The sequence below is a fragment of the Neolamprologus brichardi genome, chromosome 1 (genome assembly GCF_056152115.1).
Source record: "Neolamprologus brichardi isolate AB-2024 chromosome 1, ASM5615211v1, whole genome shotgun sequence".
In the NCBI taxonomy this organism is placed as follows: Eukaryota; Metazoa; Chordata; class Actinopteri; order Cichliformes; family Cichlidae; genus Neolamprologus; species Neolamprologus brichardi.
In genome coordinates this window covers 30,333,265-30,352,165 of record NC_142104.1, presented here as the reverse complement: position 1 = coordinate 30,352,165, position 18,901 = coordinate 30,333,265, and the positions used below count along the sequence as shown (strand labels likewise).

Genomic DNA, 18,901 nt, shown 5'->3' with positions numbered 1-18,901 from the left:
AATCCAAGAAACAGGGGAAGATAGAATATGATTATGTTAACTTCAGATAATCTATTTTGTATTCTCACTTCTGTGGATCAAAGCCACACTGAATGACTTCAGAGCTTGTTTGTTTTCCTGGCTACAGGAACAGAGGTTTCATCTGCCTGTGCCGATGTTGGAATGTACACTATATAGGCAAAAGTGTTAGGCCACACAGTCTCTTCGGCTACGTCCACACGTACACGGGTATTTTTGAAAACTGAGATTTTCCGTTTTCGTTTTAAAAAATAATCCCGTCCACACATAAAGGCAGAAATGAAGGAAAACGCTGCAGGGAACATGCCAAAGCAACAGGTGGCGATATATTCCTAACCGTGCAGAAATGTTGGCCAATCAGAAATCTAGAAGCCTCGGTGGGAAAAAGTAAACAAAGCTGGGGCATAGAAGCAGAACCGAGCCGTATGTGTGGAGGGACAGTAACTGTGTGTGTATATGTAAGCATTTAAACACTGCAGAGAGTAAAGTTAACAGTAACAGTATTGTAGAAATTCATTTCACCGAAACAATAACGCGGCGCACAGTGTGACGTCAAAAAAGGCGCACACCTTTGACGCTGCGTTTTACCCATTTTTCTCTTCCACACGTAAATGCAAAAACTGAGTTTTCAAAAATGTCCACCCTGGCCGGAGTTTTTAAAAATCTCCATTTCCAGTGACCAAAAACGCCGTTTACGTGTGGACGAAAGGTGCAAACGCATAGAAAAATCTGCGTTTTCAAAAATACCCGGGTACGTGTGGACGTAGCCTCAATCTTTGAATTCGGTGTGTTTGCGGTCCCATTGCCACAAGTGTCACGCTCCTAGTCATGCAGTCTGCCTTTACAAACATTTGTGAAAGAGCTGTAAAGAACTCAAAAATCTATTCCCTCAAAGACATTCTACAATGAGCTGTCAGTGGTGATATTGTAAAGTGGAGGCATTTAGGAAACACAGGAAGTGGTTTTATGTGAGATACTTGAAAGTGGCCAATGTTCTGATGACTCAGTAACTGCAAACCTCCTCCAGCACTGCAGCATCAGCACCACATCTGTATGCCAGGAGCTTCATGGCATGGGTATCCCTGGCCAAGCTGCTCCTACAGGTGTAATGAATAATGTAGCCTAGTAACTTTGTGAAATAATTATTTAAAAGTAAGGTCATGAAATAAGTACAGTATTATCTTTTTTTAAATACAGTAGAAGTATTAGAACATAGAAATACTTGGTAAAGGTACATCAAAACTGTACAGTACAGGATTTCAATTCAATTCAATTTTATTTATACAGTGCCAAATCACAACATAAATCACCTCAAGGCGCTTATATTCTAAGGTAGACCCTACAATAATACATACAGAGGAAAACCCAACAATTATATAAACCCCTTTGAGCAAGCAAAGTAAGCCTAATCTTAAAAGTAGAGATAGTGTCTGTCTCCCGAATCCAAACTGGAAGCTGGTTCCATAGAAGAGGGGCCTGAAAACTGAGTACAATAACCTCAGTTTTATCTGAATTAAGAAGCAGAAAATTAGAGGCCATCCAGGTCTTTATGTCTTTAAGACATTCCCTCAGTTTAACTAATTGGTGTGTGTTATCTGGCTTCATGGATAGATAGAGTTGGGTGTCATCTGCATAGCAGTGAAAATGTATGCTATGCTTTCTGATGATACTGCATAAGGGAAGCATGTATGATGTAAACAGAATTGGTCCTAGCACTGAACCCTGTGGAACTAGAATTAACCTCAGTGTGTGAAGAGGACTCTCCATTTACATGTACAAATTGGAGTCTATTAGATAGATATGATACAAACCACTGCAGTGCAGTACCTGTAACACCTACAGCATGTTCTAATCGCTCTAATAGGATATTATGGTCAACAGTATTGAACGCTGCACTAATCTAAAACTGGTTAGGTTGCAGGATGAGTCCACTGTCAGAGGCCATAAGAAGATCATTTGTAACCTTCACTAAAGCTGTTTCTGTGCTGTGATGAGCTCTGAAACCTGACTGAAACTCTTCAAATAAGCCATGCCTCTGCAGATGATCTGTTAGCTGTTTTAAAACTACTGCTTCAAGAATTTTTGATATGAAAGGAAGGTTGGAGATTGGCTTATAATTAGCTAAGACTGCTGGGTCTAGAGATGGCTTTTTAAGTAAAGGTTTAACTACTGCCGGCTTGAAAGCCTGTTGTGCATAGTCAATTATGCACTATGCAGGTTCATCATATTTAAGATTGAAGCACTAATTAATGGTAGGACTTCTTTGAGCAGTCTTGTAGGAACTAGGGATGGGTATTGAAAACCGGTTCTTGTTGAGAACAAGATGACAACAGGGCAACTTGCAATACTTGCAAAGTAGATATTTCATTTAAGGGAGGAAACACTACGAATATGCAAAAGCATTTGCTCACAAAACACGCGATAACCTTAAATGAATGTCGTGTTTTTAATTACGCTCCTGACTCGTGAATCTCAACCCAGTAGCAGCGGTAACGTTTGCACGTCCTCTCCCGTTAATGCGGCAGGTAAATAATCAACTAACAGTGCAGATTATGTTAGCGCGATCTGCCTTATTACAAAACCTGCTATTACTGTGCATTTAGGTGACCATGATGAGAGAGACAGACAGAGTCTGGCTGGCTCAGATGCTGGCAGTTGTCGCTCAGTCTACCGGTAGCGTCTCCTTTCAGGCCAGGAGAGATGAATGTCACCGAGCAGTGACTAAATTTGTGGTAAAAGCCTTGCACCCATTTGCCACAGCAGATGCCCCCGATTTTTGGTAAGTGAATGTGTTTAATTGTAGGCAGGGACATGACTGGATATTCTTGTGTAATTGCTACAGAATATTTTATGTTATACTTTGTTATTGCTACAGAAGAATATTTATTTTATTATTTTACATTTACAGTTTTTTTTCTTGGGGACCCTGTGACACCCCATTGAAGAGCCGTAGGCTGGATCTCTTAAGATCTCACTGTTGGGTTTGTAAGGCCATGTTACTCCTAAATTTCTATCTTGTTCAAAGAGAAGATATAAAACAAAGTTCTAAGCTATTCGACCTTAGTGTTCTCCTTTTTTAAAAAGAATCGATAAGAGAATCGATAAAGAATCGAATCGTTAAACAGAATCAAAAATGAAATCTGAATCGTGAAAATCTTATCAATATCCATCCCTAGTAGGAACTGAAAAGACACGTTGATGATTTGGAGGAAGCAATTACTGAAGTTATCGCAGAAAGATCGGTTGGAGAAAAAGACTCTAAATGAATATCAATGGTACTGAAAGTAGCTCTAGATAATGTTACATCTGTGAGATGATTATGAGTATTTTTTTCTCAATGGTTAAAATTTTATATGTGAAGAAGTTCATGAAGTCATTACTAGTCAACATTAAAGGGATGGTTGGCTCGACAGTGCTCTGACTTTTTGTCAGCCTGGCTACAGTGCTGGAGAGAGACCTGGGGTTGTTCTTATTTTCTTCAACCAGTGATGAATAGTAAGATGTTCTGGCTTCGCGGAGGGCTTTCTTATAAAGCAACAAACTATTTCTCCAGGCTAAATGATGATCCTCTACATTTGTCATAGGCCATTTCCTCTCCAGCTTACAAGTTATCTGCTTTAAGCCATGTGTTTGAAAGTTATACCAGGGAGTCAAGTACTTCTGATTTGAGGTTCTATTTTTCACCGGAGCTACAGTACAATTATTAACAAGATAATCGACCTCACTTCAAGGTAATTTCCCTGAACTCTCTGGCTGAAGTTGTATGTGTCATCTTGACATTATCGCCTCTCATCTTTTTATAGAAGTCTTTGACACCATTGGCCCTTATGTTTTAACTATCAATAAGACCGCCTTCTTAACTGGAAGTGTTCCACTTGATGTTAAACATGCTATTGTCCATCCACTTCTCAAAAAAAGTAACCTTGACGAACCGGTTCTTTCAAATTCTAGACTATTCCCACATAGCAAGCAGGTCTGGCCCAGATCTGGTATCAAGCCTGCACTGCTGGTTGACTTTTGGCATGATAAGATGTATGTCATCCAGATATGGACCAGGTCTGGCAATGACACCACTGTTTATGTCATGGCATGCCATATCTGGTTCGATTGTGGTTTGGGTTATGTGGCCCAGGCCCATAGAAAAAAGGTCTGGCCCAGATCTGGCATCAAGCTGGCACTTCTGACTGACCGGAGTCATGGCAGAGTGTATGTCAACCAGATGTGCGCCAGGTCTGGCAATGACACCACTGTTTATGTCATGGCATGCCATATCTGGCCCGATTGTGGTTTGGTGTATGTGGACCAGGCCCATAGAAAACAGGTCTTCCCTGGTTCCGGGATCAAGCTGGCACTTCTGACTGACCGGAGTCATGGCAGGGTGTCTGTCAACCAGATGTGTGCCAGGTCTGGCAATGATGGCACTATTTATCTTCCTATTTTCCTATTTTAGTTAGAAGACCCATTTCAAATGCAGGTTTGACAGGTTTGTGAGTGTACACTTTATCCAAAACCTATTGACAGTTTACTCATATTTGCCAGTGGGTGGCTGTAGCTCAGGCAGTAGAGCAGGTCACCTACTGATCGGTAGGTTAGTAGTTCGATCCCTGGCTCCTCCAGTCTGAAAGTCTGTGTATGAATGTAGTTAGGAAGTACTTGGTATAGAGAAAGTGTGTGATTAGGTGAATGTGCCATGTTGTGTAGAGCATTTTGAGTAATCTGGGAGAGAAAAAAAGCGCTATATAAGAATTAGTCCATTCACTGTCTGAACAGAGTTTCATCATGTTACTTTTGCACTATTATGTTCCAGCACATGTTGTTATTACATGGCTTGATTAAGGCACGCATTAGGCTGACATCTGGGACCAGAGCTGAAACTGTTCTGGGCCAGCACAGGGCCAGCAGTGTGTCTGCAACTGGCCCGTGAATGCACACAACTTACACATGGCCCATATCCCGCAATGAATGACGGCCCTTTGGTGGCCCAGATCAGGTTGGCCAGAGGTAATCCACACATGGGCCAGCAGAGGACCACCAGTGTGTCTGCAACTGGCCTTGTGCTGGCCCATGTGTGGGACACCGCTGGCAAACCAGATCTGGGCCACCAAAGGGCCGTCATTCTTTGCGGTATGTGGGCCATGTGTAAGCACATTGTGTGTGCCTTATCGGGGGCATACCAATTTTGCTATGTGGGTTATTATTTAATTAATTATTGTAAAATTAGGAAATGATCAGACAAGAGAGGACTTTCAGGAAACACTGTTAGATGTTCAGTTTCTATTCCATATGTTGAAGATCAAGATCTAGAGTGTGATTAAAGTGGTGGGTGGGTTCTTTCACATTTTGAGAGAAGCCAGTTGACTCTAATAACAGATTAAATGCCATGTTGAGGCTGTCGTTTTTAGCATCTACATGGATGTTAAAATCACCCACAATAATTATTTTATCTGAGCTGAACTCCTGGTCTGATTGGGGAGGGGACCAGAGAAAACTACAGATAAAACTACACTTTTAGCAAAGTTGCACGCCGATTCAATATTGATTTTAGTGACCTCTGATTGAAGTAGCTGGGTGTCATTACTGCCGACATGAATTATAATTTTACTCAGTTTACGTTTACCCTTAGCCAGCAGTTTTAAATTTCCCTCAGTGTCACCTGCTCTGGTCCCTGGAAGACAATTGATGGTTGCTGGTGTCTCTAGCTTCACGTCTCAGAACAGAATCACCAATTCCCAGAGTTTGATCCCCGGCCGGTGTGTCGCTGAGTGGGGAAAAGTGGTTAGACACATGAACAGGTTGGTGGTGTACCAGGGGCTTCTGTTTAGGACTATGCTTCCTCCTCACGATCACCCAGCCATCCTGTTTCCCTGGCTTCTCGGGACAGTCTAGTGCAGCGGTCTCCAACCTTTTTTGCGCTACAGACCGGTTTATGCCCGACAATATTTTCACGGACCGGCCTTTAATGTGTCGCGGATAAATACAACAAAATAAAACTAGTACCGGAACCGAAAAAAATAAGATTTATTCATAACACACGTGAAAAGACCCAGGAAAACCAAGTTAACGATCAAAACGATAACAAAATAACGCTGAAAACCGATAAAAACCCTGAAAACTATACATTTTACACCTGAGCCTCAACTCTCGCAGCCCGGGACCAAATGACTCACGGACCGGTACCGGTCCGAGGCCCGGGGGTTGGGGACCGCTGGTCTAGTGTACCACTACACTGCCTTCGGCTGCACCAGCGACAAGGGCCTGGCTAGCTAAGGGTTTTTCAAGGGTGCAAAGCTGAGTGTCCAATTCAGAAGTGAAATTAATTAAATACTGAAAAGTCCCAGATCAAGACCTCAAGTGGTAGAGTGTATTGTCCACTAATCAGAGGGTAGTTCAATCACCCTACGCCTCCTGTCAACACTGAAGTGCTCTTGGACAAGATGCTGAACTGCTAATTGCTCCTGATAGAAGACAAGCACCTCACATGTCCTTGAATGCGGTCCATTAACCATTTACCACTAGAAATAAATATGATGTCTTTGTGAAATACAGAAGGAGTGAACACATATTTTCACCTTGGAAGTATGTAAATATTTGTATGTGGTCCTGACACATCTGCTCTGATTTTATCTTTCCAACCCTGTGGTCAATGACTGTGCTAAATAACAATAACAGGACTTTAGCGTAATTCACCACTGGCGATTGACCTGTTGTAGAAGGCTCATCTGATAAGAAGACACTGATTTGAGTTATTACAACAGGCCTGGCTTGTAGGTTAAACTCATTTCCTGCAAGTTAACTTGGAAAAAAAAAACAATTTCAGTTTAGCCAATAAAAAAAAAATGGCCTCATTGATAGCAATCATTTCATTTCATTTGAATTAATTTGGCTCAGCTGGAAGTATAAGTTAACCTGTCTATACCACCCAAAGAAATGTGAACACATTCTTTATCAAGGACTTAGCCTCAGTTAATTGATTTGAGCACCCTGCCAAACAATCACATCCTAAACTGTTGCTGTTAATTAAAAGAGACCGAGCAAGGTTTGTGATGAAAGAAGGACGCCCTTGTTGTCCAACATTCTTAATACTGACTCTTATGTGTGTGCGTGCATGGAATGACTTGTTTTATAATGAAAGCAAACACAATTTGTATGTCTTTTACACACATTTGAAGGCAATTATGCAAACTCATGAAACAGAGACAGTTTTGGGAAGGCTGTTTATTTAGTAAAGCATCATCCAGTTACGTATAATTCACAAGCAATCACAACCCATGTAGAATTCTCCAATAATCCAACTGCATTGCCTCGTTTAATACTGCAATGCTAAACTCGCTTCTCTGACTCAGGAAAAATGCTTCATGCACTGATTGATGTGTAAAATTAGAGAGGAAGGAAGCAGACCCAACATGTCCGCTGAACTAACCACAGTATATATGTATATATTTACGTGTGTGTGTGTGTGCGCGACAGTTGTCTATTGACTATTAGGGCAAAGCTGAGGTACATATAAATCATAGAAAGGAAGCATATTGATTGAGTGTTGGTGTCACTCAGGTAATGATGAGTGAAAGGACTGAGCGAGCTGAAAGATATGTATATATCTGGATTTATTTTCTTTAAAAAAGCATGTGTGTTAACAGAACCAGTGTAGAAACAAGCATTGTTAGATTTTCTTGTACAGTTACATTCGGTACATACAGAATGGAGTTAATAGCTACCTATAGCTAAGCTACCTATTGTCCAGCCACAGTGGAGCAGTTAAATAAGAGATGCTTTTTTCTGAAGCAAAATTATAGAAGAGAAAAAATAATAATAATAATGACAATATCTGTTTTTCTAAATTTGCTGTGGTTATGCTGCAGGTAAACAGTATGTACCGATGTGCACACAGTCACTAAGAGAAAGTCAAATCTGTGTTTGGACACCTGGAGGTCAGAAGATTTAAGCGGTATATTATGTTGATATAGTTGTTGCTTCTGAGTAGTGCGAAGACCAAATGCACAGCTCCCTTCCAGAATACCAAAATGTCAGCCTATGAATAACAACGCAGCACCCAGCCTCCCTCCACCTCAGTCACTAGTGTGTAGAAAACAAACTGAAGTCTTTGGCTTTGACGCTTCAATTCTCTGACTCTGACTGCCAGTTGTGGAATATCTGAAAAGCACAGTTTGAATTTAACTGCTTATTGCCTACCTTATGCTGTAACAGCATGTGATAGGCGATATGGATAATGTTATTGTTCACCACGGCTTCTGAATTTTGTTGCAAAGGCCTCGATAGGCCAGCTGTGTCGTCTGCTATTTAGACGGCAGGACATCAGTGCTATTTTTTTTTTTCAAACATTTTGCATCAGCTGGAACCTCGTTGTGCTTTGATGTGCTTTTATGCTAATGTTTCTGTTTTGCTGGTCATTATCTGAATTCTGTTGGTGCCATTCACACAAATATGTTTAAAAGTAAGGCAAAAACTTTTGATTTTGACATTGTTCACTGACTGCAAAGCAAATTCTTCATTAGGAAAGACTGTCTTTGATTCCCTTTGGCAACACACATAAATGGCTAACAGCTCATCTTGGCTTTCTCAGTGTACTCAGATGGATTGCCTTCAGTGATTTCTAGTTAAATACAGCAAATCTGATTAACGTAATACATAATCTGACATAAGTATCATCTGTGGCTGACAAGAGACCTACATAATTCACTTTGTAATTCCCATCCACAAATGCCACTCTCAGACCATCTTATTTACAAAAATCCACACATTAGACAGTAAGCTGTCTACTGAATGCCAATAATCATAGCTGGCAAACTTTTTTTTGAAAGGGAGTTTATGACTTTGTAGTTTCAACGGCGTCCTGGAAGGTTGGACATTTGGATGGTGTCCCCTTGTACTCCTGGGTTGTAGTAGGCACCAAACTTCAAGTCCATAGGCTCACTGCTGTCTAATCTGAGAACTGGAAAGTAGACAATATTAAATATTTATAGCATACACCTTGTCTTTTGCAAAAAGAAAAGTACTCTAATTAACTTGTTTAGGTGGAATATTAAAGAGTAGACCGCTGTCAGTGGTCCAATCCTATGTTTTTGACTCCTAGGTTTTCTGTTGTAATGCTTTTATTTCCAGCATAAGATAACCAAGTACACAAAAAGGAGCAGTCTTCTGATTTATTAACACACTACCATTACACAGTGGCTTTGACAGCAAAAACATACCCTAAAAGCAAAGAGCAAGAGCTCTCTTCTCGAGGCTCCATTTTGAAATAACCTTAACAAAAATCAATAACACAAAGCTCTTTTCCTGAATGTGCTGCTATTGTCCCTGCTGAATAATTGTTTTCCTCTGCACCTACAAGTACCATGGAGCATTATATAGGAAATCACTACACCTAACTCCGATTAATAAATAAGATAGATTGAAGGTAAGTGGACACACCTAAGACATAAATTACACTTAACCTGAAAATAACTGCATCACAGAGATAATGTCGCCAGCCCTTAAGGATCTGCTGTGAAAATATACTCAGTGTAGCAAGAAGGACAGGTAATAAATCCTAAACAATCTTATGTTGGGTTTATATTACTTGTGTTGTTTTCTGGAGTTGCTTTGCTTGTGCAAACGAAGAGTCTAAGAAGAGAAGGAGCGATTGTAAAGGCCAGGGTTAAAGTGACATTTGGGGCTATACCGCTTACTCAACTTGTGTTGTGTAAGCGATTCTAAAAATCACCAGTTTCATTTTTTTTTAATCTCATGTACCCCCACAGACCTGTCAGACTGACTTGAAAACTTTTTCATCAATAACACATATAATGGTCAACTTTTGTTTTTTGGTGGACGGGTTGTTGCAATTTTGCTTTTGCTGGGGATTAAATGGTCTGACCTTGAGATGAGTTTGCTGGCCTGTCCACTCCTGGGTAGATTGTGGCAATGTGTTAACACGTAAATTATCCACGTATTTGTAGGTAAGACTACTTCGGTATTAAAAATGTCGTTTGTTCAGTTATAGTTAGCTCTTTTAACCATTAGCTTGCTATTTTAAATCTGCTGTGTCATGTAACAGACGCTTGTTGTTAAAAACATTCCGATATTTGATACCTGTATGAGGCAATGTAACTGACATCAATGACAACACTGAGATCAGTTGAGCACTTGATGTTTCTATCACAGAAATAAATCCCAGGGAAGAAAAACACTGTCTTTGCGAGGTCAAAAACGCTTCTTCAGCCTGAGACTCTCTGGCTCACATGTACAATTGATGACAGTTTACCACACACAGATAGAGACACTACATGCAGAAAACAACTCTTGCTTTAGCTTTCAAGCGAGGGGTAGCAGTACTAGCAAAGTTATTGGATGATAACAGCCATAAAGGAACAAGCACACAGACCCACAGTGTCTGGCTACCTCTTGCCTCTCGCAAGCTCTTTTAATCATTCATTTCTGCACATGAAGCTTGTGGGCTTGTTTGCATTAAGCGCATAATTTACATACATGGGCTACAAGTAGGCAGTCGTATCACGTCACTTTACTGGTGAACTGCCAAGCAGTTTATCAAGCTCTCTACACTCTTCGAGTTATACTGCGCAGTACTGAGCGACTGCATTACCAAAGAGGTTTTCTTCCTTTCCATTTTGTAACTCTGCCTTTGTTACCAGAGGAGTTTCTTTTAACAATGTTGGGTGTTGTCAGGAGTATATGTTTTTCAGTTGCCACCCTGTTTCTCTTACATTGTCGTGGGTGTATGGCTTAAGATGGAATGTGACTCATCTGGAAAGTGCAGGTACATTTTCAAGCCGGCCTTCACTAGATGCACTTTGCCAGCTAATCGCCCGTGCAGTCACGAGTCCCACGTGCATATCTGTGTGCACTTTAATGAATTTAACTGGAGATGAAGGGAGGTTATGTACGAGGGCGTGTAGGGGAACTGTGACAACAAAGTGCTGTTTCCCTCTAAGTTCATGGCAGGAAAGCAACAGATTAGAAACTATCATAGTACATGATCCTATTTTGCATGGTGAGGTTACCTTATTATGGGAGGGTTGCCTTATTAAAACAGGATTAGTTATGCACTTGTGTGTGTGTGTGTGTATGTGAAAGGGAGAGAGAGTAAGAGAGAGCAGCACCTCTCTCTTTTGTCACTATGTTAAACAGCCAACTTTTTTCTCTTTTTGTAAAGGGGACTGCGGCACTATCCAGCAGCCAGTTACCTTAAATACGAGGGGATAAGTGAGTTATAGTGGCTCATTATGAAGCACTGACAAAGGCATATTTAGCACAGTTTTATCTCAGCACTACATTTCTCGGCATAATTTAATAGTCTGCTGCACAGACGTTTTATTAAATATGAGAGTCTTTCGATAGCTATCAAGTCGGCAACCCTGATTAAAGCGAACGATCTGTTACTTTATAGCGCGAAGGAACACACATACCTGGCTCGGAAGGATACTCCTCAACCAGCTTCCTGTGAGAGAAGGCCTTCTGTTGTTTCTTCTTCAGGATTACGAAGGCCACCAGTCCCACAAATGTCACAGCCACGGCTGTTCCCAGCACTGCTCCCCAGGCGTTGTGTCGTTTACTGATCTGGGGATCTGTTGCGAAACCTTCGTCTGAGAAGTGAAGGGTTGTGGGGGTGGGAGAGAGTCACAGATAATTTGTCAACAAGAAATTATTTACATCGTTTGGCGTCTTTGAGGGATAATTGTCAACTAATTATGGCTAAAATGTGTTTTTCAAATTGCGTTCGGAGCCGTAACGCATTGCATGGTGATACATCACAATTATTCAGAATTGTATAATTTACGCTGTGATAATTAATGCAATTAACATGCCAAATTCATGATAATTTCTGGAATACATTTGAATATTTTAAGGCAGCAGGTTGTGATCGTAATCTAAATGTGGTGAAATCTGGCTGAATACTTCATGAATAGCATTCAACTGTTTAAATGGAAACTGTGAAACAATAACTAGCCTATTGACTTTTTGTTGTTGTTGTTGTTTTTTCAAAAAAGTTGGGTTTTATTTATATATAACATAAATGTTTGCTGCTCTTCTATTTTAATGTATGTGTCCAAGGCAACAGCAGTGGAAAATAATTGTTTTTGAAAGTGATAGAGTCGTCTTCAACATCCTTTGACAGAGAAATACTCGAGTGGTATTTTGTCAGGGCTCGCACATAAATAATTCAGTGACTTTGTTCATCTAGAAACGGCTCAATTGACAGACTTGCTAGGATCAATTTACCCCTAATCCAAGGCAGGCTGAACCACAAGACTTGTTTCATTAAGTGTTTTTCTATTCTTGTCATCTTTAGCGGCAAATTTTTTTTATTTCACTTTAAAGTAAACATAATGAAACGTAGGTGGAAATAAAGATTTTAGCAATTGTTGCTCCTGCTGGGAAATTATGTTTAGTTAGCTCGCAACCTTTTAAGGTTGGCTAACAAATTGAACTGCAACTTATCAGTTTTTTCTTAAATTTTCATCTCATGATGACAAAAATGTACAAACACATGCAAATAAAGTTAGTCTAAAATTGTGTAGAGAGTTGTTCACGGTTTTACTGAATGGACGGTATCGTAGATCAGCGACTACGAACTGGACTGCTCTGAAATTTGGCACAGATACACGTCATGTTCTCTTTAGGATGAATCTGGAAACCTTGAAAAAGCTCAGTATTTTTCTAGGATATCCTTAAAAGCTACCCATGTCATCCACACCATTATTAGGTAATTCCCACAGGCATTTCCCACACAGAGTTACTAACAGGTCTGTGTGGATTGTAGCTGAGTAAGTGAGGTGATTAGCTAATTGTCAGTTAGTGTCAGAGAAAGCTAAGGTGCCTTGTGGGATCTTACACATAGACTGTTTATCTGTACTCTGTGCTTTTCTACCGTTTCTGTGCACATGCTGTTCCTGTCATGATAACAATGGAGCTTTTTTTTTAATCATTTTGTGCTGCCCACAATTTCACATCTGTTTTCCTGCTGCCTATTGCCATCATCTGTTAGTGTTATGTCCTACTGTCCCATCTGTCCACGAGCTGTGTCATTTTAATCCCCACTGCACCAGCTCTGTAAAGGTTTTGTTTTTTGTACCATGGTCTTCTATTAGCTTACGCACTGACTAAGAAATATAAATTTCCTTTCCAGTCTTATCTTCCTGATCTGGTGGTGGACACCAAAGTCTAGTCTCACGCCCTTGCACCGAGACAGCACAAGTATCTCTGATACAGTCCCTCGCTCTCTCTTTCAAGTTTTTCCACCCCTAAAACAGGGTTTCATTGTCCGGCTGAGAAGGTGGTTGTAATAGACTCCTTTGCTCATAGCAGCCACCTCGATAGGACTTGAAACCCAATCCAACCTTTGCTTTTGAAAAAAGGGGTATTTGTCCTCTTCCAGTGGGAAAATAGATGCTGGCAAATATGGGCCAGGAAAGGGATGTAAAAAAGCAATTTGTTAAACATATGACATGATAATATTTTCCTCATGAGCACCGAGCATAGAGGTCATCGCTATTTTTAAATCCTCCTTTGCCGCCTCATGGATCTTATTCTGATGTCTCAACCCTCATTAACTAAGTCAAGTCAAAGTCTTCTAAAACTTTCACACAGACAGCATATTCTCCGACTTTCCATCTGCCTTTTGCCTTCAGGATCAGACACACAAATGTGGACCAGATCCTGTAACGCAGACTGCACCTGTACCTGTATCGGAGCTGCCCGCTAAGCCCGCGCTTTTGTCAGTCTTGTTGACCTTCTCAGGCGTGTTTGGAGCAGCGGCAGTTGTAGTCTCCGGGACGTCGGGAAGAAACACCGTTGTAGGTGAAGATGTGGTGGTTGTCGCGTTTATCCCTGGCACCGCTTTTGTGGTCAGAGTTGTTGTGCTGGTTGTTGTTTGCTCTTCTGTAGTGTTGGTCTCTGGAACCGAGGTTTGTGACTCTAAATCGGTGCGATTAGAGTAATCTGGGAAGCTGGTGGAGTTTCGCGGGGTCAGCGTTTTATTAAATTCCCCTTCAGTTTCCGTCATGTTGATCTGGCTTGCGTTTGTGGGATCTGTGGTCGTGGTCGGTGGCAGCTCGGTAAGCTCGATCGTACCGTTTTGAACTTCAGGACTCAGGGTTGTGGTGGTAACATTCTGATCCTCATTTCCACTGTTTTCCTCTTCTCCTGAATATGTTACCATTGAGCCAGATGCTGTCCCACTGTAGTCATTATTTGACTCTGTAACATCAGCTCCCTCATCGTTTCCTTTAGTAAACGTAGCATTCTCACTTCCTTGTGGAATTTTGCCTCGCAACCAACTCTTATCAATCGTTCTCCCTGGAGAGTCTGTTGTATATTGGAGCGATGCCAGGTGGAATGCTTGGACAAGCAGGAGAAGGAGCAGAAGTCTCATTTTCCCTTTTGTTGTTACTCTGAAACACATGAAAATACATAAATAATGATATAATAATAATAATAATAATAATAATCGGCTGTAACGATCGTAGCATATGTATGTATATATGTCTGTACAAGAAAGCTAATCAGAGATTATTCTTAACAGGATGTTAAGGGCCTTTGGAGTTAGCCACAACTAACTATGTCAGCTTAATTGAAAGCATCCTTAATAACTACTCAGTAACTCAAATACCATATGATATGACAACCTGCCCGTGGCAATAAGGAGGAGGCTGAACAGAATTTGTCAGTGTCTGGAAAAAGTATTAGTCAATAAGAAATTTTACTGGATGAGCTGTATCGACAGGCTGTCTTAAGGAAAGCCCAGTCTGCTGTTGTTGTTCAAAAACAATGAGGACAACTTCAATATTTCTACATTTGGTTGAGAGTATACCTTAATACTGACGCTAACTTCAGCTCACTCCATCATGTGATGTCACTGCCAAGCTCAGTGTTTTGTTTTGTTTGTTTGTTTGTTTGTTTGTTTTTTGAGGGCTGCATAACTTCTGTTAGAAGACTTATTTCGTTCATCTATTTTTGCCTGGAAAATCATTTTTATTTTCATTTTGTCGCAGATTTATTCATCGAGGTCACCTTCGTGCGAGTTGCTTCTTTAAGGTCATCTTGCTCACTTCTTTGAAAGCTGCTGATTGCATCATGTGCCCGTGACCACCTCCAGCAGATAAATATCCATCGTCAAGAAACATTGAAACCCGACTTTTAAAGTTAAAGTTACTTTGCAATCTGCTTTTTCCACAATCAAAACTCAGTTGCAACATTTATTAACGATAGCTGAGCAAACTTGCCCCTCTAAAAAGAGTGTGGATGTGATGTAGTGTTGAGTGTTATGTCATGTTTATGCCATACAGCAGTAAACACTGATATGAAGAAAATATTTTATTAACTTCAGTCTAACTCAGCGCTGCACTAATATCTCAACTATAGTCCAGGAAGATAACATTTCAGTAGAGCTGCCATCAACTCACTACTTAGAAACTGTAGTGATATAACACATGATGAAGAAGACTCATTTACAATAATAGGTAAATTGTGTTAATCATTAATATACCATGGGCTATTAGAATAATTAGAAAAAGATGCATGACATTTACGTTGCATTGTTCCTAACCAGTGATCATTTTAATTAATATTGTGGATTATTACAATTACAAGTCCTCGTTTTCCCAGTTCTACACTTGTACTTTACCAGAGTTTTGTTAAATTGCACATTGACAGACATGTTCCCGACTGGCTGTTTATTTTTGTTGCTTTAATGTGTTTTTTTATTTTTCTTGAAAACGTAGGGAGATTGGAGGTTGGACACAAAATGCATTTTTGATTCAAATAAAAGCTAAAGGAAGAAAAACAGCTTTTCTGTTATTTCCTTCCCCCCCCCCCTCCCCCCCTCCCCCGTTTTCTTTGAGCGTCTGAAAAGTCTGTTTACCACCTGCTGAGTATAAGCACCATCAGGAAGGACCCACAGGTGCTAAATGTGTGTTCATCACAGCCTTCAAAGTCTGCCTGGCCACACTGGAAGACTCAACAACAACAAAACATCTCTAGCCTGATTTTTTTCTTCCCCGCATTTTCCAAAATGCAACCAAAACACCAGCTTGAGGGGTGCAGGTCAGCTTCACTGACATGAGTCATAATAAAAATCCTTGAATTCCACGCCGCCACCTGACTTTCGGAGAGCTGCTCAGCGGACAGCATTGTGAACAAGGCACATTCAGGAGCTTGTTGGCAAATTTCTAAGCAGTCATCCCCTACGATGTCTGCATAGCCCCGACACAATCTCTGGTGAGATCTGTGGCTTTTTGACAGTGTGAATTGTGCGAGTGCCCTGTGAGCTATGTGTTCTCCCCTCGGCTTCACTCCAGTACACAAATGACTGCAAATCCCTACAGGGCACTCTTGCTGTGAGTCACTTTGTTGATCAGTTGCTTTGTTCTAAATTCATGCTTGTTATAATCAGCACGAGAGGCTCAGTGTACAGTGTGTAACGTTGGCGCCTGGAGCAACAGAGGCTTCACTTGCAAATCTGGGAATTTCACATTTCCGGTTTTACCTGTTTTTGACATGTTCAACAAAGGTGCTAAAACATCAAGGAAGTTCTTTGTTTTTAGCTCATCGGGATTGATAATCTGGCAAAAAGGAAAACCCAAGCGTGTATATTTGTTATGTTTTGAATACAGTTTGTATTTCCTTGAAACTGCTGGTGTTAGCTTTAAAATAGAACTGCTCAGTTGTTTTGACTGACAACTCACAATCAGCCAGGGATTGTTCAATCGCTGGTTAGCTTTTCGACAAGCTTGTTATCATCCGACAACTTTGTTTTCGTGCTGGGTTTTTTTGTTTTCCGAGAAACAAATGGGGGAAAAAAACGTGTGTTTTGCTTTTTCAGCCTGCCGCAGGATCAGTCGGGCTCGTTCGTGTTCGCCGATCGTGCAACACACACAAACACACACAAACACACACAAAAAATGTTTCAGTCCAGCAGCAGAATGGCGGGAACAAGTTAGAGCTCATAACACTGCAGCGGTGGAAAAGAACAAAGTGGCGCTTTTAAATGACACGCTAATGCATCTCCTGCCTCTCCCGTCGCTTGATGGATTTTGAAATACTGTGTGAACTTTTCATCCTTCCTCTTTCTCTCCACATTTCCCGTCTCGCGTCTTCACAGTACACCATCAATTTTAAGACACCAGCTCTCAACTGAGCACTCTGTGGAGGATAAAAGTCTAATTACGCTGCAGGCATCTTGAGAAGCCCGTGTAAAGGAAACCAGTTAATGTGGAACCAGTTTTACAAGCAGCTCAGCAGCATCACTGTTCTGTTTTGTTGTTGGATTGTTCACTGTTCAAATGAGCACACAATCAGCATGGAAGTGGTTTCTCTATAATGCAAAGACCAGAGTATTATTGGTGATTGTCAACTCGCTTTAAAAAAAACATAGAAAAACATTGTGCAGCATAGCATTGAGCATAGTTGAGCATAGCTATGAACAACAACTACTCTGAACCATTAAAAAACATAATAAATTACAGTGGCAAGCTGCGCCCAGAGAGCATTTTGACCCGCCAACTAGTCTTCGCGCAGCAGCAAGTTCACGGCAACGGGGAGAAAATTTTGCTTCTGACCTTTCGCACTCAGAGAAGCCATCTGTTGAAAAGAGCTCCCACTATGCCAGTCTGTCAGAGCGCAAGCTATCATCTCAACAGCTCAGTCAGCCGTGCCTTCATCAACATGACGCAGACACACTCACGCAGGCTGAAAGGGACACTAATGTGATTCCTGTAAACACCTGGCGACAGCGTATCCTTCTTAATTATCTGACATTTTAGCTGTCTGAAGTTATTATCACCCCTCAATATACTGTAATTTATTTTACATTCATGTGGAACACAACCTCTGCGTACAGCAGAAGTTTCAGGCTGTGTTTATACTCCTGGTTAAGAGCAGTTGAACTCTTAACCAACTCTCAGCCCTACCCAACAGTGTATGAAGAAAAGAAAATTCTCTTTGTTGACTCTGCTTACCACATTTGTGTGGTTAGGCCCTATTTTGGTTGATTTTTTCATCTTAAAGTGTGCGTACTCTGGATTAAAAGATCTCAATAGTTCATCCATCCCAGTTTTTAAATGTACAAAACATCGCTCTAAGGCTCTTAACTGTAAAAACTGGCAACCACTTATTCTCCTGCCTAGGTTATATAAAGTCCTAAAGTATGTATGTCACTCGTTGTGACGTTGTGGCACCTAGCAACCAACTTGTTTTCTTACTTTCAAGTTAAAAACAAAAGCTCTTCAGTTTTTGAATCTTCTATTTTTACACTTTCAAAATAAGAAGCAGTGACAAAACCTGCGGGGTACGGCCAATTGTTAAGTGTAACTGTAAATGTTACAGCTACCAAATCAAATATCATCAAACACAATGCCGCTGTGAAAACAAAAAGTGGAATGAAGATAGGGGGTTTGTGAATATTCATAAAAAATAACAGTAAATATGGTCCTGAAAAGCATATTCCCGACAGCTTTTAGCCTCACACGCTTGCTGTGAATTGGAAAGACAAAAATATAAATAAATAAATAAAACCCTCCCTCAGTAAATCCTTACCTTATTCTTAGGCTATATCAGATGAGAACAGGTGCACAGGCAACAAAATCTCTTCACTCAGCTGCCAACATGTGAGAGTGAATCAGCAGTCGGCTTGGAGAGAGAAGGAAGAGAAGGAGGGAGGGAGGAGGGCCCGACAGAGTGGCATTCAGGGAAGAACCTGTTCAACCTGCTTCTTCACCTGCCAGCAGCAGAAACACGCCCTGAACCGCATCCAGTTGCATGCCGTGAAAAGGCCACGAAGGACGGGGATGAAAATGAATTGGTGTACGAGTAAAGAGGGTTGGGGGAATGTCAATTTGCTACCACCTCATTATTTCATGTTGCCATCTAA

General features: G+C 40.9%; 1 protein-coding gene across 1 annotated transcript; it reads right to left on the bottom strand.

The window, feature by feature from the left end:
• Nucleotides 1-7,215: 7,215 nt before the first annotated feature.
• Nucleotides 7,216-18,655, bottom strand: muc15 (mucin 15, cell surface associated). Its single transcript, XM_006793788.3, has 4 exons — nucleotides 18,568-18,655; nucleotides 13,717-14,426; nucleotides 11,442-11,618; nucleotides 7,216-8,968 (listed from the first exon to the last, which is right to left on the bottom strand). The coding sequence occupies exons 2-4, from the start codon at nucleotides 14,405-14,407 to the stop codon at nucleotides 8,859-8,861; spliced, it is 978 nt and encodes a 325-aa protein (XP_006793851.1). The 5' UTR covers nucleotides 14,408-14,426; nucleotides 18,568-18,655; the 3' UTR covers nucleotides 7,216-8,858.
• Nucleotides 18,656-18,901: the final 246 nt, after the last annotated feature.

Excerpts from the sequence above, each read along its gene's own strand:
- muc15 (XM_006793788.3), bottom strand. The coding sequence starts at position 14,407 with ATGAGACTTCTGCTCCTTCTCCTGCTTGTCCAAGCATTCCACCTGGCA. Across the intron at positions 11,619-13,716 it reads AGCGGGCAGCTCCGATACAG|ACGAAGGTTTCGCAACAGAT; the intron begins GTACAGGTGCAG and ends TTCACTTCTCAG. Across the intron at positions 8,969-11,441 it reads GGAGTATCCTTCCGAGCCAG|TTCTCAGATTAGACAGCAGT; the intron begins GTATGTGTGTTC and ends TCTACTTTCCAG.